Source organism: Carcharodon carcharias (genome assembly GCF_017639515.1).
Source record: "Carcharodon carcharias isolate sCarCar2 chromosome 24 unlocalized genomic scaffold, sCarCar2.pri SUPER_24_unloc_2, whole genome shotgun sequence".
Classification (NCBI taxonomy): Eukaryota; Metazoa; Chordata; class Chondrichthyes; order Lamniformes; family Lamnidae; genus Carcharodon; species Carcharodon carcharias.
In genome coordinates this window covers 843,352-866,172 of record NW_024470595.1, presented here as the reverse complement: position 1 = coordinate 866,172, position 22,821 = coordinate 843,352, and the positions used below count along the sequence as shown (strand labels likewise).

Genomic DNA, 22,821 nt, shown 5'->3' with positions numbered 1-22,821 from the left:
AGTGGTCGCCTCGCGACGCAGCTCTCCCCCGTCAGGAGTAGCGGCTATCGTCAGAGAGCCGCTGCTCAGGAATCCGCCCCTCCGTCCTTTTCAGTGGTTGGCGGAGAGGAGGGCTGTGGCCGCAGGGGTGACCAGAATCGGGGACGTGCTGAGTGGCGGAGGACTGGGCTGGATGCTCCCGCAGGAGTTGGCGCGACGCGCGTCTGTGAGTGTCCAGGTCGCAGCCGATGCCATCCAAGACCTGAGAACGGTCGTGCTCGGACCCGACGTTATTTTGGGTCTTGAGGCGGCCCAGGTGCGCGGTGGTCTTCCGTCTGAGCGTTCCCCTGTTCGGACGGAATTCCACATTGGCCCCAAGCCCCGAACCCTCCCTCGGGTGCTGGTGCCCCGCAATATGAGCCGCCTCGGGGACATGCCCTCTGTGCCTTTTGGCACGGCAAAGAGGAGCTTTTTGTACGGACTGCTGCTGCACACCTTCCATTTTCTCGCCCTTGTCCGTCGACCGGACACGCCCTGGCGTGCCTTGTTGCCGTCCGGCGGCGGAGGCCCCCGATGGGAGGCCCTCTACGGAGGTGTCCTCCCCCTTTCTATCGGAGACCTGGGTTGGAGGGTGTTGCATGCAGCAGTCCCTTATAATAAGAGGATGCATTGGTTCGCGGACTCTCAGGACACGTGCCCTTTTTGCGGTCTTGTGGAGTCCGTGGACCATGTATACATAGGGTGTTGTAGGCTGCACTCCCTTTTTAGTTATTTGAAAAACCTTTTATTGATGTTTTGTTTGCACTTCAGCCCCACGCTCCTGATCTATGGGCACCCGGTGCGGAAGGGGGTCGGGAAGGAGGAGGACCTCCTCGTGAACCTGCTCCTGGGCCTGGCCAAGTTGGCCATTAACAGGTCCAGGCAGCGGGCGATCGACGGGGGAGTCCCGCCCGATTGTTTGTCCCTCTTCCGCGGCTACGTTCGCTGCCGGATGTCCCTGGAGAAGGAGCACGCGGTGTCTGCTGGCACTCTCGAGGCCTTCCGTGCTCGGTGGGCACCGCGGGGACTGGGGTGTTTTGTTGACCCCTTTAATCACATTTTGATTTAAAGTTTGTAAGTTTCCTTTAAAACTTTGTTCTTGGTTTTACAGCTGACCTGAATTAGGGGCTGTGCCTGATTTTTTTTCCCAATTTTGTTGATTTGGTTTTCATTTAAAAGATTATCAAGAGCTCAAATCTCACAATGGCAAACTATGAAACAATGTAACTTCATCTGAAACAGATGGAAACGGGTTTGTACTCGAAAGAGTTACAAAACAAATCACCTTAAACCCGTGTCACTCGTGTGTGGACATGGAGGGAGGATGGTAAAGGAATGGAGTTTGTGGGGGGGAGAAAAATAATGGCTGTGAGGTCAGTAAACAGTGTTAGCCTTACAGCCTTATATGTGACTAAGGATAAAAGCGAACTTGGTCAAAAGATGTTGCCCACCCAGCCACTGGCAATGCGCAGGTAGCAGCAATGGCTGTCAGAAGCTAATACTAGTAACAGTGCTTAAATATATATTGTTAAATATTAAGTTATTCTAAACACAATCTCACACTGTCTAGTACTTACATCAGTTTCTGTATTTTACAGTCCGATCCCCTCAGAGCTGCAGACAGTCGTTTCACTCCTGAATCTCCCAGTTTGTTATAAGTCAGGTTCAGTTCGGTCAGTGAGCGATTAAAAACAGAGGCAAGATCCTCAGCACAGGAATCTGTCAGATTGGTATTCTCTAGACTAGGGGGTGGGGGAGGGTTCGAGAGAGAAAGAATAACAGGAATCAGAATAAATTTTCAGTTTTTTTCAAAGAACGTAACTAACTAAAATAATAATATACAGTGTGAAACATTCAAGAAGCACAACTTCAAAACATAAAAGCAATCTATAATTGAAGCTGTGGGTGTGAAATATAAAGGAATGTTCTGTAAATAGTCAGCCTGGGAGACAGTATCTGTGACGGGACAAACAGAGCCCAGAGTCCCGCAGAGGGGCGCGTGCCTGACCCAAGCAGGCGGGGAATCGTGCGAGATGATGTCGGCCGAGCGTCATGACGTCATCGCGCATTCGTGCGATATTTGGCTTGGCGGGCACGCGCAAACGTTGAAGAGCTCCCGCGGACAATGAAGCGGGAAATTAAACCCATTAACGTCCCAATTGTCAGCGGGTTTTCGTGGCCCATCCAACCTGACGTTGGGGGAGCAGCCAATCGACCAGGAAACCTTTACATTATTGATGAAACCTCATCCAAGGGAGGGATGGAATCTCCGTTAGGATTTATAATAAAAATAAATATTTGGCTCTGTGTGTTTTGTGTGAGACCTGCTTTCAGGAGCTTGATTGTGCTGCAGGGACAGTTTTGCAGCACTTTTGTGCTTTGTTTTATTATTTGGAGGTCTGCAGCTCTCTGAGGCATCTGTCTGCCTTCAGGGAGCTCACTGGAAGCGCTCACCAGCACTTACAGTGAGGTCGGTGCCGCCCTCTTCCCTTCCCCAGCGGCAGTGCTGAGCCTCTCCCCGGGTTCGCTTCACACTGGCTGCCTCTCCATTGGCCAAGCAGCGTAAGATCATGGTCGCGGGGCTGATCAGGCAGAAGCGCATTTCACATCCGCTCCCAGGCTCCCCGATCGTGCACCCGACAAGGGAAAAAATCAGGCCAGGTTCATGTTTCAGTTTGATGGGTTTACATTAGAACTGGGGAAAGCAGTGTCTTGACTGGTTTTAAGTGACATGGAAATTGGGGGGGGTGGGGGGGTGGTGAGTGGTGAGTATAAAATGGAAGTGCACAGATTATTAACGTGACAAATCAAGCTTGGCCTAAATAGCCAAGTGGTTATGGTACTGGGTTTGTAACCCCAAGATCAAGAGTTCAAATCTCACAATGGCAAACAATGTAACTTCATCTGAATAGGAACAGATGGAAATGAGTTTGTACTCAAAAGAGTTACATTTAAGGCCTAAATGGCCAAGTGGTTATGGTACTGGGTTTGTAACCCCAAGATCAAGAGTTCAAATCTCACAATGGCAAAACTATGAAACAATGTAACTTAATCTGAAACAGATGGAAACAGGTTTACTCAAAAGAGTATCAAGAGTTCAAATCTCACAATGGCAAACTATGAAACAATGTAACTTCATCTGAAACAGATGGAAACAGGTTTACTCAAAAGAGTATCAAGAGTTCAAATCTCACAATGGCAAACTATGAAACAATGTAACTTCATCTGAAACAGATGGAAACAGGTTTACTCAAAAGAGTATCAAGAGTTCAAATCTCACAATGGCAAACTATGAAACAATGTAACTTCATCTGAAACAGATGGAAACAGGTTTACTCAAAAGAGTATCAAGAGTTCAAATCTCACAATGGCAAACTATGAAACAATGTAACTTCATCTGAAACAGATGGAAACAGGTTTACTCAAAAGAGTATCAAGAGTTCAAATCTCACAATGGCAAACTATGAAACAATGTAACTTCATCTGAAACAGATGGAAACAGGTTTACTCAAAAGAGTATCAAGAGTTCAAATCTCACAATGGCAAACTATGAAACAATGTAACTTCATTTGAAACAGATGGAAATGGGTTTGTACTCGAAAGAGTCACAGCCCAATATGGGCTTGGCCTAACTAGCCAAGTGGTTAAAGTACTGGGTTTGTAACCCCAAGGTCAAGAGTTCAAATCTCACAATGGCAAACTATGAAACAATGTAACTTCATCTGAATAGGAACAGATGGAAACGTGTTTGTACTGAAAAGAGTTACAGGAAGATATAGGGCTTGGCCTAAATAGCCAAGCAGTTATGGTACTGGGCTTGTAACCCCAAGATCTAGAGTTCAAATCTCACAATGGCAAACTATGAAAAAGTTACAAAACAAAGTTAGCTCGGCCTAAATAGCCAAGTGGTTATGGTACTGGGCTTGTAACCTCAAGATCAAGTAGTTCAAATCTCACAATAGCAAACAATGTAACTTCATCTGAAAAAAACAGATGGAAACGTGTTTTACATCCATCTGGTCCGGGACATCATCCACCATTCCCAGAGGGCTGGTCTGTCGAGCGCCTTCCTGTCTCTCGATCAGGAGAAGGCGTTCGACAGGGTGGATCACGAATACTTACTCGGAACTCTGCGAGCTTTCGGGTTCGGGACGCATTTTGTCGCCCGGATCCGACTTCTGTACACCGCCGCGGAGTGTCTAGTGAAGGTTAACGGGTCCCTGACGGCGCCCCTTCGCTTTGGGAGAGGGGTATGTCAGGGCTGCCCCCTGTCTGGCCAGTTGTATTCTATTTGCGTGGAGCCTTTCCTGCGCCTCTTGCGGAGGAGGTTGTCGGGATTGGTTCTGCGTGGGCCAGACATCGGGGTGGTCCTTTCGGCTTACGCCGATGACGTGCTCCTTATGTTTAGTGACCCGGCTGACCTGCGGAGGATGCGCGAGTGCCAGGAGGTCTACTCTATCGCTTCTTCTGCCAGGATCAACTGTGGTAAATGTTCTGGACTCCTGGTCGGTCAGTGGCAGATGGATCCCCTACCCGAGGAGCTCAGGCCTTTCACCTGGAGCAGGACCAGCCTCCTCTACCTGGGGGTCCATCTCTGCCCCACTGAGGAATCCTGGCTGGCAAACTGGCAGGAACTGGAGACGAAAGTCACCGCTCACCTGCGGCGCTGGACAGGACTGCTCCGAATGCTATCTTACCGAGGTCGAGTTCTGGTCATAAACCAGCTGATTGCCGCCATGTTGTGGTATCGGCTGGTCACTTTGACCCCTCCCCCGGACTTTGTCACAAGAATCCAGAGATTGTTAGTTGACTTCTTCTGGGACAAAAGATTGCACTGGGTCGCTGCCGAGGTTCTGAGTCTCCCGCTTAGGGAGGGTGGTCAGGCGCTAGTGTGCCTACGCACACAGGTGGTGACTTTCCGCCTTCAGACCCTGCAGCGATACCTCTACGTCGAGCCTCCTCCTAGATGGTGTGCCCTGATGACGTATTTCTTCCGTCAGGTGCACGGCCTGAATTATGACGTGCAGCTCCTGTTTATAGAACAGCTGGGCCTCGGTGGCTCCTTGCAGGCGTTGCCCGTCTTTTACCAGGACCTGATCAAAGTCTGGAAAGTGGTTGCCTCGCGACGCAGCTCTCCCCCATCAGGAGTAGCGGCTATCGTCAGAGAGCCGCTGCTCAGGAATCCGCCCCTCCGTCCTTTTCAGTGGTTGGCGGAGAGGAGGGCTGTGGCCGCAGGGATGACCAGGATCGGGGACGTGCTGGGTGGCAGAGGACTGGGCTGGATGCTCCCGCAGGAGTTGGTCCGACGCGCATCTGAGAGTGTCCAGGTCGCAGCCGATGCCATCCAAGACCTGAGAACGGTCGTGCTTGGACCCGACGTTATTTTGGGTCTTGAGGTGGCCCAGGTGCGCGGTGGTCTTCCGTCTGAGCGTTCCCCTGTTCGGACGGAATTCCACATTGGCCCCAAGCCCCGAACCCTCCCTCGGGTGCTGGTGCCCCGCAATATGAGCCGCCTCGGGGACATGCCCTCTGTGCCTTTTGGCACGGCAAAGAGGGGCTTTTTGTACGGACTGCTGCTGCACACCTTCCATTTTCTCGCCCTTGTCCGTCGACCGGACACGCCCTGGCGTGCCTTGTTGCCCTCCGGTGGCGGAGGCCCCCAATGGGAGGCCCTCTATGGAGGTGTCCTCCCCCTTTCTATCGGGGACCTGGGTTGGAGGGTGTTGCATGCAGCAGTCCCTTATAATAAGAGGATGCATAGGTTCACGGACTCTCGGGACATGTGCCCTTTTTGCGCTCTTGTGGAGTCCGTGGACCATGTATACATAGGGTGTTGTAGACTGCACTCCCTTTTTAGTTATTTGAAAAACCTTTTATTGATGTTTTGTTTGCACTTCAGCCCCACGCTCCTGATCTATGGGCACCTGGTGCGGAAGGGGGTCGGAAAGGAGGAGGACCTCCTTGTGAACCTGCTCCTGGGCATGGCCAAGTTGGCCATTAACAGGTCCAGGCAGCGGGCGATCGACGGGGGACTCCCGCCCGATTGTTTGTCCATCTTCCGTGGCTACGTTCACTGCCGGATGTCCCTGGAGAAGGAGCACGCGGTGTCTGCTGGCACTCTCGAGGCCTTCCGTGCTCGGTGGGCACCGCGGGGACTGGGGTGTTTGTTGACCCCTTTACTCACACTTTGATTTAAAGTTTGTAAGTTTCCTTTAAACTTTGTTCTTGGTTTTACAGCTGACCTGAATTAGGGGCTGTGCCTGATTTATCCCAATTTTGTTGATTTGGTTTTCATTTAAAAGATTATCAAGAATTCAAATCTCACAATGGCAAACTATGATACAATGTAATTTCATCTGAATAGGAACAGATGGAAACGTGTTTGTACTGAAAAGAGTTACAGGAAGATATAGGGCTTGGCCTAAATAGCCAAGTAGTTATGGTAAGGCTTGGCCTAAATAGCCAAGCAGTTATGGTACTGGGCTTGTAACCCCAAGATCTAGATTTCAAATCTCACAATGGCAAACTATGAAACAATGTAACTTCACCTGAAACAGATAGAAACGTGTTTGTACTCGAAAGAGTTACAAAACAAATCACTCTGCTGGCACTCTCGAGGCTTTCTGTGCCCGGTGGGCACCGCGGGGTCTGGGGTGTTTTGCTGACCCCTTTAATCACATTTTGGTTTAAAGTTTGTAAGTTTCCTTTCAACATTGTTCTTGGTTTTACAGCTGATATGAATTAGGAGCTGTGCCTGATTTATCCCAATTTTGTTAATTTAGTCTAATTGTTTTAACTCTACTAGAGTTACAAAACAAATCACGGGACTCCACACCTTAAACCTGTGTCACTCGTGTGTGGACATGGAGGGAGGATGGTAAAGGAATGGAGTTTGTGTTGGGGAGAAAGATAATGGCTGTGAGGTCAGTAAACAGTGATAGCCGTACAACCTTATATGTGACAAGTATAAAAGTGAACTTGGTTAAAAGGTCTTGCCCACCCAGCCGCTGGCAATGCCCAGGCAGCAGCATTGGCTGTCAGAAGCATGTCAGCCTCTCTGTGGAGAGCTCCGGTCAGTCAGAGTTGACTCCTGTGCTGCTGTGACTCAGTGGTACAAGCAGGAAGCATCCCTGTGTCTCCATGATGGACAGTCAGGCTGTCACCAGCAAAGGCGCGTGTATGTCTATGATGGGTAAGTAACAATGGACAGTTACGTGCTTGTAGAAGGGAGCACACAATGTCGGGGAATGATCCAAGATGAATGGCCACATCCAGATCTTGTCATCCTTAAATCAATGGAAGATGAAATGCTGGAGCTGGGAGATTGGAAGCAGGGCGGGCAATCACTGACGGTGAGATGGTTGTGGAGCTGAGAAAGTGAATGGCCTAATAGATGGACACAGGAGAGCCTATGGAGACCACAAAACCTAGTGATCATGTATCAGTCCCTAGTCACATGCAGTAGTCAGAAGGAAATGTTGGAATGTGCATTGCCCTATAATCACTCTTCTCCCTCTCACAAATCAAGGGCTGTGATTGGGGGACAGCCGTCGCCCTCTGAGGAGGAGGAGAGGACCTCTGGGTGCACCGTCACATTATACCCCCACACCCTCGGCACAACAATCTGTTGGACTGACATCCCATAGACTGGGGGTTAGAGAGAGAGAAATAACAAGAGGCAGAGGAAATGCAGTTTCATCTTCATTAATAACATTATCACTGACATTAATAATAATGGACAGTGTTTATTTATTTTTCGAATAACGCTGTGAAAATGTACTGTTAGACATTCAGTTATTATCAACATAATCTCACAGAGTTTGGTACTTACCTCAGTGTCTGTATTTTACAGCCCAAGTTCCTCAGAGCCACAGACAGTAGCTTCACTCCTGAGTCTCCCAGTCGATTACCACCCAGGTCCAGATCTGTCAGTGACTGGATTGTACTGATAGCAGAGGCAAGATCCTCAGCACAAGAATCTGTGAGATTGTTATTCCTCAGACTGGAGATAAGGGAGAGAAAATCAACAGGAATCAGGGTAAATCTCCAGTGTCTGAGGGAACACTATTAATGACAATAGTAATGTACAGTGTGAGACACTCCATTATATAGAGGGAAAATACTATTGATGATGAAAATCTGAAATATAAGTAGAAAATGCTGGAAATACTCAGCAAGTCAGACACTATATGTGAAGAAAGAATCAGAGATAACAGTTTGAATTTTAAGCTCACCCGCCAGTGGGTTTTTAAGCAATGGGAGAGAGTAAAATTTTTCAGCTGGGCTTCCCACCAGCCGAGACCTCTCAGCGATTGACGCTGGGGTGGGCGGGGCCTCAGACGGACCACCCGCCCTCGCCCCAGTTGAGGCCCTTAAGTGGCCAATTATTGATCACTTGAGGGCCCTTTCCCACCCAGCCTCAATTTTTAGGTTGGCGGGAGGAGTTCCTGGGTCTGGTGGAAGCCCAAAAATAACCGGGTTCAGGCCTTTGGCGGAAGGGGCTGGGGGTGGGGGTAGGGGGGTGTCTCCATCAGAAGCCCCCTTTTAACCTCGGGCATCCCACTCACCCCCAGCTGCCCCACCAAGGTCCAGTGGCCGCAGGACCTCCCTCCAACCCTCAGTCCGCCTCTTCCCTGACACCCCAATTGCCTACTGTCCAGCCCCCAGGCCTCCCCTATCCTCCGTAAGTGGGTGTTTGGATGTAGGGTCAGGGTAGTCAGTGTTACGAATGCGATATTATCAGAGCTGACAGGTGGGAGGAGCCGTCCACTTCGGTGGTGCAGACAGGGGACGTCCCGGTTCAGACAATGCTGGTGCCAGCTGTAAAGGCAGCCAGCAGTACTTTCAAACACAGCAGCTCTGGAGGGACTAGCGAGGGAGCCCTGGTTACTGAATGAAGAGCTGAAATGGCAGAAAACAGATCAAGGGTTGCACGCTGATGAGTGCTGCATGCAGGAGACACGCATGTGGTGCCATGTGGGACAGTCAGGCTGCCACCAGTATAGGCTCGTGTGTCTCTTTGATGGGCGAGGTACATGAAGATTTCGATGCTTGCAGATGAAAACAGCTGACGAGAGGGCCTGAGCCAAGATGGGTCACTGTGTCCCAGACCTTCTCATCCTTACATCCATGGAAATTCAGACACATGAACTGGGAGATCTGGAGGCAGGGTGGGCAATCACTGATGTTGAGGTGGGTTGTGGAGCTGAGAGAATGAGTCCCCTAATGGACGGACACAGGAGACCCTCTGGCGAGCACAAAACAAACATTTCCCTAGAAACACTATTTTCCTTTCACAGATCGAGTGCTGTGACCGCGTGACAGCCATCCACCTCTGAGGACGAGAAGGGGACCTCAGAGGGTGCAGTGTCACATTATTCCCCTTGCACCCTCCTCCAGTGCAGGTACTATCACGTCGGGAGGTAGTCACATTCCATTAGTAAAGAAGCCACAATCTGGTGAACAGCACAGACACGCCCGAGCAGCTGATGGAGACAGTAATAGCCAAGATCACTGACACTCGGAGGGCTATGGGAGCGAATGGCAATGTCAAGCTTCAGGATGATGACATGTCACCAGCGTCTTCAACAAGGCAGCAGATGTTGGGACTGCAGCATGTGGTATGTTAACATAAAGAAGCTGTGTGTAACCAGACACAAAAGATGTAGGAGTTAATCCAAGCTATGAGTATTGCTGTGTCCTGGGCATGAGTGCCCTAGGCATCCTCTACTGAGAGATTGGTGACCTTGAAGGACAGTAAATTCCAGTATGCCAACGATCGGAGATACACACTGACCTGCATGTCATCACCATTTCCATGAGCAATGGCTGGGTGAGAGGGGGTGAGGTGACTGGAGTCACCACCAAGTCCTCGGACTCCTTAGGTGAGCAGGGAGGGTCCAGTGTGCCCTGAAAGTGTATAGGAGTGACTGCCTGCAGCATGTGGGGGCTCCTTTCAGGGTCCTCCTGGATTTGGCAGTGGGTCCTCCACTGCTCTGACTGGAACACCAGCACCTCACAAACCCACGATAACAGAGCCGATTCCAGTGTCTGTGCAGGAGGCCCTCAGTATGCTGGGGCCCTCCAGACTTCAGGAAACCAGAGGACAACCACCGTGATCATTGAAATCCTCGGAGGAGTAAGGTCAGCACCCTGCCTCTACCTCAGCTGACAGCGCAGGGGGAGCACAACGTAGGAGCCCCCATCATCACTTTAAAAGGTTCATCTCATTGCACTTGGGTTTCACAGGGTTATATTTTGTTGTGACATATCACCTTGCTGTGTATATGTCTTCAATGAATTTTAAGATGGTGCCTCACAAAATGAATCTTCCACCATTATTTTAAAGAACATACTGGGCCTTTAACAGTTCACTGCCTCCTGCAAAGGGTGACAATGGAAGGACAACACAGAATGAGTTCAGTTCATTTCCAACGTTTTTGCCTCATGTGCTAACGGTTGCAGAGAAATGTTAAGGACATTCAAAGAAAGAGCAACAGAGCTGCACAAGGTGGAAGATTAATTATATTAAATGGGTGTCTAAGTAAAGACTCATATGGAACACATCTGTATGTTGAATCTCAAGCTTCACTTGCACATTGTGTCCAGGTGACAGTGCAGGGGCGGTGATATAGTTCCAAGTCAGGATGTTGTGTGACTTCGAGGGACACTTGCAGTTTCTGATGCATCTGCTGACCTTGTCCTTCCAGGTGGTAGAGGCCACGGTTTTGGAAGTTGCTGTTGAAGGAGTCTTGGTGTGATGCTGCTGCCATTGTGGGTCGGTGGTGGAGGGAATGGATGTTAAGTTGGTCAATGGGATTCTGTTCAAGCATGCTCATTTGCCCTGGATGGTGTCGAGCTTCTTGATTGTTGTTAGCACTGCACTGATCCAGGCAAATGGAGAGCATTCCTTCAAATTCCTGACTTGTGGCCTTCTAGATAGTTGGGAGATTTTGGGGTGTCAGGAGGTGAGTTAATCACTGCAGAATTCCCAGCCTCTATGGGGTGGGAGGTGGTGGAGGTGGTGGTGAGATTAGATTCTCTCTTGTTGGAGATGGTAATTGCCTGGCTCTTGTGTGGTGCATTTGTTACTTGCCACTTATCAGGCCAAGCCTACAAATTCTCCAGGTCGTGCTGCACAAGAACAAAGAAATAGGATCCGGAGTAGCCTGCTCAGACAATATGATCATGGATGACCTAGGGTTTCAACTCCACCTTCCCACACACTCCCCATGTTGCTCAATCCCATGAGGGACCAAAAACCTGTCTATCTCAGCCTTAGAATTATTTATTCAATGATGGAAATCCACAACCCTCTGGGATTGGGAATTCTAAAGATTCATAACCCCTTAAGTGAAGCAGCAGTCCTTAAAGTCCAGTAGCCTATACTGAGACTGTTTCTCTGCAGACAGAAGTTAGGGAGCTAGGTAAGAAATTAGCAAGCGCGGCCTGAAACGCAGTAATCTCTGGATAACTCCTCGTATCCCGCACAAGTGAACTCAGAACTAGGAGGATAAGCAGATGAATTAGTGGCTGGAAAGATGGTGCAGGGGAAAGGGACTTAGAATTGCTGGGACTTTGTAACCAGCTCTTAGGGAGGTGGGACCCCTACAGGCCAGGTGGATTGCACCTAAACAGAGCTGGAGCTGAGTTCCTGGTGATTTGCTACTGGTATTGAGGAGGGTTTAAACTAACTTGTCAGGAGTTTGGGAGCCAGGAAGTAATATCAGAGAGGAACACCAAGGAATGCTGGGAGAAATATATAGCATTGGAGTGGGAAATAGTAAGTTATTAAGTCTATAAAGAGTAAGGGGGAAGACAAGATAGTCTAACCCAGGGTTACAGAGCATGTTTGTGAATGCATGGAGTGTGGTAAATAAGATTGGTGAGTTCCAGGTGCACTTGCCATATGGAAATATGGTGCTGTGGCAGTAACAGAGGCCTCACTCAGCAAATGGCAAGGCTGGGTAATAACTATTCCTGAATATAGGGTATTCAGGAAAGATAGGAAAGGGAGAAAATGGAATGGGGTGGTTGGAATGATTAAGCAGAATATTTCAGTGCTGGAGAAAGGGGATGATCCAAAGAGGTCAAGGACAGAATTTATATGGCTAGATCGATGGAACAAAAAAGGTGCAATTACATTACCAGTCTATAGACTACCAACTAGGGGAAAGATGGAGGAGAACAAATTTGCAACGAAATTCCAGAGAGGTGCAAGAATTAGAGAGTAGTCATAATGGGGAACTTTAATAATCCAAATATAGACTGGGATATTATTAATGTGACAGGCCGAGAGGGGCAAGAATTGCTAGAGTGGCCAGGAAATTGTTCTACAGCAGCGTGTTTCCAGTGTGAGAAAGGATGCACAGCTTGACATGATTCTTTGGAATGAGATGGGCCAAGTGGATCAAGTATAAAGGAGTGATCACTGTATCATAAGGTTTAGGCTGACTATGGGATAAAACAAAGAACAGTCCAGAGTAAGAATAATTAATATGGGGAAAGCCACCTTTAATGATCTAAGAATGGGTCTGACCCAATTAAATTGGACTGTTTGAGCCAATAATTGTCAGACATGGCTGGTCTCCCCCATTGAGGATGGGAATATTGGTGGAGCCTTTTCCTCCAGTGAGCTGTATAATCGCCCGTCACCATTCACAACTGGATGTGACAGGTGTACAAAACTTTGATCTTATCGGTTGGTTGTGGGATCACGTGCTCCTCCCATTAGTTGGCCTGCAAGTTGTCCTGGGTTGTAGCTTCACCAGTTTGGCACCTCATTTTTAGGTGCACCCAAATCTAAGTCATTAGTATATATCAAGAAATGTAATACTGCTCGTCCTGAAGCAACCGGTGGAGAGTTCCACTGTCTGCTTCCTCGAACTGAAAAACAACCATTAATAACTATGTTCTGTTTCCTGTCACTCAGACAACTTTATATCTATGCTGCCACAGTCCTTTTATTACTTGGGCTTTAACTTCGCTGCCAAGCTAATTAGGTAACTATTAATGAGTTTTATTTTAAAGAAGACTATTCCCAATACTAATAACATAGTGTTTATGATTCAGATTATTAAATATGGAAATTATTGTCATTGCCAGCTACTCCTCGAGCTCTTCAGCCCCAAGCTTTGGATTTCCCTTCCTAATTCCTTCCACCTCTCTACCCCCTCTTCTCCTTTAACACTCTCGTTAAAACCTACCTTTCTGACTTGGCTTTCAGTTCCTGTCCTAATATCTCATTTTCCATGTTGGCCAAGTCTGTTCGATAACATTCCTGTGAAATGTCTTGGGACAATTAACTATATTAAAGCTGTTATATGAATGAAAGTTGATGCTGTTGTTGATGACACCATGACTGATACTAATGATACCGTCCAGTGTTCGACATCCCGTTATCAGAAATAACATCTCACACAGTTTCTGAATTTTACTGTTGGGTTATTGGGACCCACAGACTGTGATAGCTTATTCATTTTGATCGTTTATTAACTGCCTTACCAATATATTTATGAAAGTTTTACACTTTTATTACAAACTAAGAAGCTTTCAAGTTTAAAGATCTATAATGTGAATGTCTAATTAACCTAAGCTAAAAATGTAAGAATACAATATGGAGCGGAATTTTACGGCATGGGAGGGGCTGTAAAATAGGATGGGTCGTTCACAATCCATTGACTTCGGCAGGATCTGGAAAATCCCACTGGCAAGAGGGGCCATAAAGTTCCACCATGGGAATTGTAGAAGCAATAATCGTTTTGTCCATTTTTTAATTATGGTTCAGGTCTTTGAGAATGACTTTAAATGATTTTTAAAGGTATTATTCCTGAATCTTGCAGTTTGTTGTAACTCAGGTCCAGACTCATCTGTGCCCAATTTGTACTGAGAGGGGAGCTATGAATATGTGAGGCTGTTACTATCCAGCTGGAGATCAGAGAGAAATGTTTCATGAATCAAAGTAAATCTGGGGGGTTTATTAATAACACTAATACTTGTAGTAATGATAATGTGCAGTGTTTATTAGTGACACTATTACTGATACTCGTAATAATTTACAGCATCAGACATACAGTTACTATAAACACAATCTCACTGTCTGGTAACCTTGCTGGGAGTGGGAGCGGAGCTGCAGGGGGCAGTGGGAGCTGAGGAATGCCTACAGCTAAAGACCAGGGATTGCAGAGCGGCCGACTTTGCTGGGAGTGGGAGGGGAGCTGCAGGGGACAGTCGGGAGCTGAGGAATGCACCGGTTCAGCTGCTATCAGGCAGCAGTGGGTGGGGAAAGGCAATTGTGACGTCACAGGAAGTCAGTACTTAGATAAAGCAGAAAAAGAAAGCTAATGACAGTCACAAAAGACTTAACACTGTAGAAAGCCTCGAGGAGTATAGAAAGTACAAGGGTGATATAAAAATGGAAATTAGGAAAGCAAAGAGAGGATACAAAAAATATTGACAAGTAAAATCAAAGGAAATCCTAAGATGTTTTACCAGTACATTAAGAGCAAGGGAATAACGAAGGAAAAGGTAGGGCCAATCAGGGATATACATGGTAACTTGTGGCTGATGCAGAAGATGTAGGCAGGGTTCTCAATGGGTACTTTGTCTCTGTCTTCACTAAGGAGAGGGATGACACAGACATTTTCGTTAAAGAGGTGTGTGAAATATTAGATAAAATAAGCAGAGTGAGAGAGGAAATTCTGAAGGGATTGGCATCCCCTGAAGGTGGATAAATCTCCAGGGCTGGATGGATTGTATCCCAGGTTGTTGAAGGAAGCCAGGGAGGAAATAGCGGATGCTCTGAGGATCATTTTCCAATCCTCACTTAATACAGGCAATGTCCCAGAGGATTGAAGGCCTGCGAACACTGTACCATTATTTAAAAAGGCAAGAAAATTATAGGCTGGTCAGTCTGACTTAGGTAGTGGGCAAATTATTGGAAACAATTCTGAGAGACAGGATAAACTGTCACTTAGAAAGGTACGGATTCATCAGGGATAGTCAGTATGGTTTTGTTTGGGGAAGATCGCGTCTTAATAACTTAATAGAATATTTGAGGAAATAAGAAGAAAGGTTGATGAGGGTAATGCAGTGGATGTTGTCTACATGGCTTTCAGTAAGGCATCTGACAAGGTCCCACATGGCAGACTGGTCAGGAAAGTGACATCTCATGGGATACAGTGAAAGGTGACAGGTTGGATCCAAAATTGGCTCAGTGACAGGAATCCATAGAACCATAGAAAAGTTACAGCAGAGAAGGAGGCCATTCAGCCAATCTTGTCCATGCCAGCCCGAGGACACCCAGGTGCCCTTTCTAATCCCACTTTCCTGTACCTGGCCCATCGCCCTGCAGCTTACAGCACTTCAGGTGCAGATCCCGGTGCTTTTCAAAAGAGTTTGGAGTTTCTGCCTCTACCACCAACTTAGGCAGAAAATTCCAGACAACCACTACCCTCTGCGTAAAAAAAGTTCTTCCTTATGCCTCCCCCACCAACAACCCCCCCCCCCCCCCCCCCACAACCGCCCACGCACAATCTGCCACTTATCTTGAATTTATGCCCTCTGGTTCTAGAATTCTCCATCAAGGAAAACAATTTTATCCCGTCCACTCTATCTATTCCCCTCATAACTTTGCACACCTCAATCAAGTCACCTCTCAGTCTTCTTTGTTCTAAGGAAAATAACCCCAACCTATCCAATCTCTCCTCATAGCTACACTTTTCTAACCCTGGCAGCATTCTTGTAAACCTCCTCTGCACTCTCTCCAGAGCTATCACATCCTTCGTGTAATGTGGTGACCAGAACTGCACACAATACTCCAGTTGTGGCCTCATCAGTGTTTTATACAATTCCAACATTATATCCTTACTTTTATATTCCATAACTTTGCCAGTGAAAGAGAGCATTCCATATGCCTTCTGTAGAACCTTGTCTACTTGAACTGCTGCCTTCAGGGACCTGTGTACTTGTATGCCAAGATTACTCACTTCATCTACCCCTCTTAATATATTCCCATTTGTTTTGTAATCCCTGTAACTGTTTAACCTCCCTAAATGTGTGACCTAACACTTCTCTATGCTTAAACCCATCTACCAATTTACCGCCCACTCCACCAACCTATCTATATCATTTTGGAGATTATGGCTATCCTCTACACTATCCACTACTTGGCCAATCTTTGTGTCATCTGCAAATTTCCCAATCATGCCCCCCCACATTCACGTCTAAATCGTTAATATATAACACAAACAGCAAGGGTCCCAACACCTAGCCCTGTGGAACACCACTTGAGACAACTTTCCATTCACAAGGGAATCCATGGACCATTACCCTTTGTTTCCTGTTACAAAGCCAACCTTTCATCCAGTTTGCCACATTACCCTGAATCCCATGGGCTTTTACTTTCCTGACCAATCTGCCATGTGGGACCTTGTCAAATGGCCTTGCTAAAATCCATGTACACAACATCCACTGCACTACCTACAAGCCTTGCTTTTCCCTATCTCTCTAACTTCCTCCAGTCCTACAATTCTCATCCTCTTATTCACATAACTCCATGGCATCTTCCTTCGATCTCTCTGTAATCTTCTGCAGTCCGACACTTGGATCGATGCGTTCCTCCAACTTAGGCCACTTTCATATTTCCACTCCCTATGACCCCAGAATCTGTGGCTGTGCCTTCAGCTTCAGCCACGTCCCTAAGCTATGGAATGCCCTCTCGCAATCTCTCTGTCTCTCTAGCTATATTTCCCCCTTTACATGGACAGTTTGGGATGGGTGGGGGTGACATTGCCGAGTCCTGGAGATGGTGGTGGCCATTCGGCCCCCTTGATCCGGGGCAGCCCACCTTTGAGATACTTTATCTCTTGTCTGATATCGGTTACCTTTATGTCTGGTATTTTTATTTTAGGGTCACGAACATTGCCCAGGTTCACAGAGACTCAGCCCCGGACCGTGTTGCTGGTTCCCCCCCAAGCGCGGACACTCTCAGTAATGGGGCTCCCCGCTCCCCCGACATTGAAAACAAGGCGCCTCATCAGCCGGGCCCGGCCCGTTGCTAAGGGGGAGAAAAATAAAAGCAAAAAACTGCAGATGCTGGAAATCCAAACCAAAAATAAAAATAACTGGAAAAACTCAGCAAGTCTGGCAGCATCTGTGGAGAGGAAGACAGTTAACATTTCGAGTCCGTGTGACTCTTCAACAGAACTAAGTAAAAATAGAAGAGAGGTGAAATATAAGCTGGTTTAAGGGGGGGGTGGGACAGGTAGAGCTGGATAGAGGGCCAGTGATAGGTGGAGAAAACCAAAAGATGTCACAGACAAAAGGACAAAGAGGTGTTGAAGGTGGTGATATTATCTAAGGAATGTGCTAATTAAGGGTAGAAAGCAGGACAAGCAAGGTACAGATAGCCCTAGTGGGGGTGGGGTGGGTGGGGGGGGGGGGGATCAAAATAGGCTAAAAGATAGAGATAAAGCAATGGATGGAAATACATTTAAAGATAATGGAAATAGGTGGGAAAGGAAAAATCTATATAAATTATTGGAAAAAAAAGGGGGGGATCGGAAAGGGGGTGGGGATGCAGGAGAAGTTCATGATCTAAAATTGTTGAACTCAATATTAAGTCCGGAAGGCTGTAAAGTGCCTAGTCAGAAGATGAGGTGCTGTTCCTCCAGTTTGCGTTGAGCTTCACTGGAACAATGCAGCAGGCCAAGGACAGACATGTGGGCATGAGAGCAGGGTGGAGTGTTAAAATGGCAAGCGACAGGGAGGTCTGGGTCATGCTTGCGGACAGACCGAAGTTGTTCCGCATACGGTCACCCAGTCTGCGTTTGGTCTCTCCAATATAGAGGAAACCACATTGAGAACAGCGAATGCAGTAGACTAAATTGAGGGAAGTGCAAGTGAAGTGCTGCTTCAAATGAAAGGAGTGTTTGGGCCCTTGGAAGGTGAGGAGAGGGGAAGTAAAGGGGCAGGTATTGCATCTTCTCTGGTTGCATGGGAAGGTGATGTGGTAGGGGGTTGAGGTGTAGGGGGTGATGGAGGAGTGAACCAGGGTGTACCGGAGGGAATGATCCCTGCGGAATGCCGTCGGGTGGGGGAGTGAAGGGATCATTAAGGGGGTTATAGCTAAACACTTAGAAAAACTCGGGTAATCAGGTTGATTCAGCATGGTTTTGTGAAAGGAAAATCATGCACAGAAATCCCAACCCCTCCCTCCCCAAACACACACACACACACACACACTATTGTGGGAAGTGTTGGGTGGGGTCAGGTGCGATCCTGATGGGCGCCCCAGATCAAGGCTGTGCCGCCATTTTACATGGGCGAGACAATTAAAGCCCGGCCAGTGTGATGCAAGCCCCCGAAGTGCTGAACGCTCCCTGTGTGGGGACAGCGGGAGTGGGGCTGGGGTTGGATTCCCTGAGTCAGGGCCTGCGCTCCTTCACACATGCGCGGGTGAAAGAGGCAGAAACCTCCCTGAGGCACAGAGCGGCCTCACGCAGATTAAGTGTGGAATGAAAGTTTTTATTAAAGACACAAAAAAGTTATTTAGACATGTCCCCTCGTGACAGCGATTATCAAATGTTTAAAAATGTTTTATTTAATTAATAAACCCTTTATGAAACCTCATCCCACCTCTAGATGGGGTTTCCTGAAAAATGTGAAGGCCACCTGGACTCTTTGCCTGTCCTCCAACCTTAAGGTTGGACAAGCAGCATTCTGAACTACTTTAATCACTTTCTTAATGGCCTCAATAGGCCTTTGATAGTTCGGTTGCGCACCCACCAAACTGAAAATCTAAATAGCGCACGGTGACGCCGAGACTCCCGTCCGATGTCACCGTGCATCATTGTATGCGTCGGCGAGCAGGCCACACCCACACTCGCCAACCCGAAAATTCTGCCGGTATTTAACCAGTTTATTGGGAATTATTTGAAGGAGTAATATGCACTGTGGATAAAGGGAGCTTGTCGATATACAGTACTTGAATTTCCAGAAGGTGTTTGATAAGGTGCCATGCCAAAGGTTACTGTGGATAATAAATGCTCGTGGTGTAGGGGGTAACATATTAGCATGGATAGGAGATTGATTGGCTGGCAGAAAGCAGAGTATGTATAAATGGGTCATTTTTCCAAAAAGTAGGATGTATCGAGTGGAGTCCCACAGGGATCTGTGCTGGGGTCTCAGCCTTTTACAATTTACATCAATGAGTCACATGAAGGGAGTGATGGCATAGTAGCTAAATTTTCAGATGACACAAAGAATAGGTTAGAAAGTAAGTTGTGAAGAGGATAGAAGGAGGTTGAAGATGGATAGAGATAAGTTGAGTGAGTGAGCAAAAATCTGGCAAACAGATTGTAACGTGGGAAACTGAAGTTGTTCACATTGGCAAGAATAATAAAAAAATAAAGTATTATTTATACAGAGAACAACTGCAGAATTCCAAGGTGCAGATGGATCTAGGTGTTCTAGTACATGAGTCATAAAAAGTTAGTATGCAGGTGCAGAAAGTAATTCAGGAGGTTAATGGAATGCTTTATTAAAGGGGAATTGAACAGAGAGGTAAGGATGTTATGCTTCAATTACACGGGGTATTGGTAAGAACGTATCTTGAATAGTGTGTAGTTTTGGTCTCCTTATTTGCAGAAGGATGTAAATGCGTTGGAGACAGTTCACAGGTGGTTTCCGAGATTGATACCTGGAATGAGTGGGTTGTCTTATGAGGAAAGTTTGGACAGACTGTGCTTGTTTCCACTGGAGTTTAAAAGCGTGAGGGGTGATTTGATTTAAGTATAATAAGATGCTGATTGGCCTTGCTGAGGTGGACATGGAAAAGATTTTTCCTCCTGTGGATGAGTCCAGAACTCAGGGTCACCGTTTGTAAAATTAGGGTTGTTCATTTAAGGACAGATGTGAGAATTTTTTCTCTCAGACAGTTGTGAGACTGTGGAACTCTCTGCCTCAGAAGGTGGTGGAGGCAGGGCTATTGAATATTTTTGAGGAGGAGCTGGATAGATTCTTGTTAGGCAAGGGAATCAAAGATCATCAGCAGTAGATAGGAACGTGAAATTCAAAACACAAGCAGATCAGCCATGATCTTATTGAATAGCAGAGCCGGCTTGAGGGTCTAAATGACCTACTCCTACTTCTTATGTTCTTACGTAGTTTCTGTATTTAACTATCCAGATTCATCAGAGCTGCAAACAGTAGTTTCACTCCAGAATCTTTCAGATTATTATTACTGAGGTCCGTGTTCGTCAGTGACTGATTTGTACTGACAGCGGAGGCAAGATCCTTAGCACAAGAATCTAGGAGAGGATTGTTACACAGCCTGGATATCAGGGGGAGAGGAAACTGGAAATCTGGACAAAATACAGGCAGGGGTGAAATTGGACATGGATGGAGTTGCAGAATAGTCAGCGCTGCATCGGTCATCTGCGATATGGATCTACTTCAATAGACCTCAATATCAGGTGTTCCTATAGAGGCCAGAAAATGTGATTTTACCTGTTTTACATCCCTGCCATTTCCATGTCCATTTTCACCCCAGTGTTTAATATTAATCTGATTACTGATACTCATAATAACGTACATAGTGCTATTAAGAACCTAAATCTTGATACAAATAACAATAATATACAGTGTCAGACATCCGGTTATTATAAACAAAAACTCACACAGTCTGGTACTTACTCCAGTTCCTGTATTTTACAGCCTGGACTCCTCAGGGCCGCAGACAGTAGTTTCACTCCTGAATCTCTCAGATTATTATAACTCAGTCTAAACAGAGAAGTGAGAAACACATTAAAACAGGCTGAATTTTCACATTGGGGGCAAGGAACAGGAGCTGGGGTTATTTTGGGTCAGAAACCCATAACTGGTGGGAAAGTGATTAAAGGTATGATTTTTACATGGAGACGTCATTACTTGTCATGGAGACAGATTTCCTGTTCACTTGGCAGCCATCACTGAGGCTGCTGGTTGTCCTGAGGGAGAGATCAGGAGTTTGTACCAAAGTCTTCCACAGCACCAGAGGGAAGTGAGATGTCACAGGGAAGTCCGAGACTTGGCACCCAGGGCAGGGAATCCCCTCACTTTATCGCTGCCAAACTCAAGGCCATGAGGGAGGGAGCAGGGGAAGCTCCTCTTCCCCGAGGGTGGCAGGAGGAAGCCACCTCATCATGCAGCAGGGGCTCCACTTTGTTCAGCATCCTCTCCCTTCACCTCCTCTCTCGCTGTTCCCTCGATGAGCTGTGTCATCCCAGTGCCTCATTGTTATCAAGGTCCACACCTCTCTGGAGAGCCATGTTATGGAGAATGCAGCAGAGACACTGACAGAGACACTTGCAAGAGGGGATTGGAGGTCCCCACCCGACTGGCCTAGGCACTGGAATCACATCTTCAGAAGCCTGATGTCCTGTTCAATGGTTGTCCAACCATTGTGCCTCTTTCTGGGACTCCCACAGAGAGCTCAGTAACATCACTTCGAGGAATATCCGTTATCCTCTAGGACACACACTTTGGAGGGTGAAGTTTCATGGCAGCTGCCAGGAAAGTGAGTGCACACATGGAGTAAGTTTTAGTTCTGGTCACAGACGAGCCATTGAGGGAGTGGAAGCCCTTCCTGTATGGATCTCCCTGACCAGTCATTGGGTGCCATGATGGCCCCTGGGGGAATCCCTGTGTCCCTGCAAGGCCTCCCTGTTATTAAATCAATGCACTGTCCAGCTCTGGCAAAAAGTGAATCCATGACCTGTGAGATGGCCTGGTGAGCTGCCACATGTGACATGTCTCTAAGGTCCACACCTGATCTTTGGAAGGAGTCAGAAGTGAAGGAATTCAATGCCACAATAACTGTGACCAGCGCTGCGAGGTATTCAGCATTGAGGGCACAGATGCATGTGGCCACTGCCTAAAGGGTCACAATATTCACCATCACTGGGCCTTAATAGCTCTGTCTTCAGCAATAATTCCTGCATGGAATGTTTGGCCTCTGTTGCCTTCCTGCCCCTCTTTCCTCTCCCGTGCCCTTCTGATGCCTGGGGTTCTGCCCTCCCTGTGTAGGGTGTTGCCCCTCATCCAACATCTGACAGCTGGAGGCTTCCTTCTGGGAAGGTGTCCTCTCAATTCTCCCTGTTCTTTTACCTCCATACTGCTGGGACTGCCAACCCCATTCAAATCCTGAGCTTCCCTCTGCACTGCTGGGACTGCCAACCCCATTCAAATCCTGAGCTTCCCTCCGCACTGCTGGGAGTGCCAACCCCATTCAGATCCTGAGTTTCCCTCTGCACTGCTGGGAATGCCAGCCCCATTCAAATCCTGAGTTTCCCTCCGCACTGCTGGGACTGCCAATCCCATTCAAATCCTGTGTTTCCCTCTGCACTGCTGGGAGTGCCAATCCCATTCAAGTCCTGAGTTTCCCTCTGCACTGCTGGGAATGTCAACCCCATTCAAATCCTGAGTTTCCACCCTCTCTGCCACCTCCACAGCACCAAGACACCCCCTTGCTAAGTGCCTGTCCCACTGACCTTCTTATCGGGCTGTGACAGCTATGGCTGGCTCCCACTCTGTGTCCACTCTCCTTCAGATGAACAGGTAACCTGTCCGTTCCTTTGGAACATTAAATCTCAAACCTTATTTTGTGCTGAACAAAGTTCTCAACTATCTTACTTGAGATTCCTGTCCCAACCCACCTCCTCTTGGTGATTCATGATGAAACGAGCATCAGCATCTTGAAATTGACACACGGCCGGTGCCAGTATTCTTGGCACTTTCGCCCCCTCCCTCCGCTGCCTCTGTTTC

The 22,821-nt window shown here is 47.4% G+C and overlaps 1 protein-coding gene across 4 annotated transcripts in view; it reads right to left on the bottom strand.

Moving 5' to 3' along the window:
* The window catches only part of LOC121273521 (NACHT, LRR and PYD domains-containing protein 3-like), an 82,763-nt gene that overhangs the window by 10,121 nt on the left and 49,821 nt on the right, over nt 1–22,821 (bottom strand). For all 4 annotated transcript variants that reach the window (XM_041180702.1, XM_041180701.1, XM_041180704.1 and 1 more), the window contains 3 exons: nt 20,713–20,799; nt 7,850–8,020; nt 1,596–1,760 (listed from right to left, as the gene is read on the bottom strand). In XM_041180702.1, the coding sequence (XP_041036636.1) occupies nt 1,596–1,760; nt 7,850–8,020; nt 20,713–20,799 (423 nt within the window). The remainder of the gene's footprint in view (nt 1–1,595; nt 1,761–7,849; nt 8,021–20,712; nt 20,800–22,821) is intronic.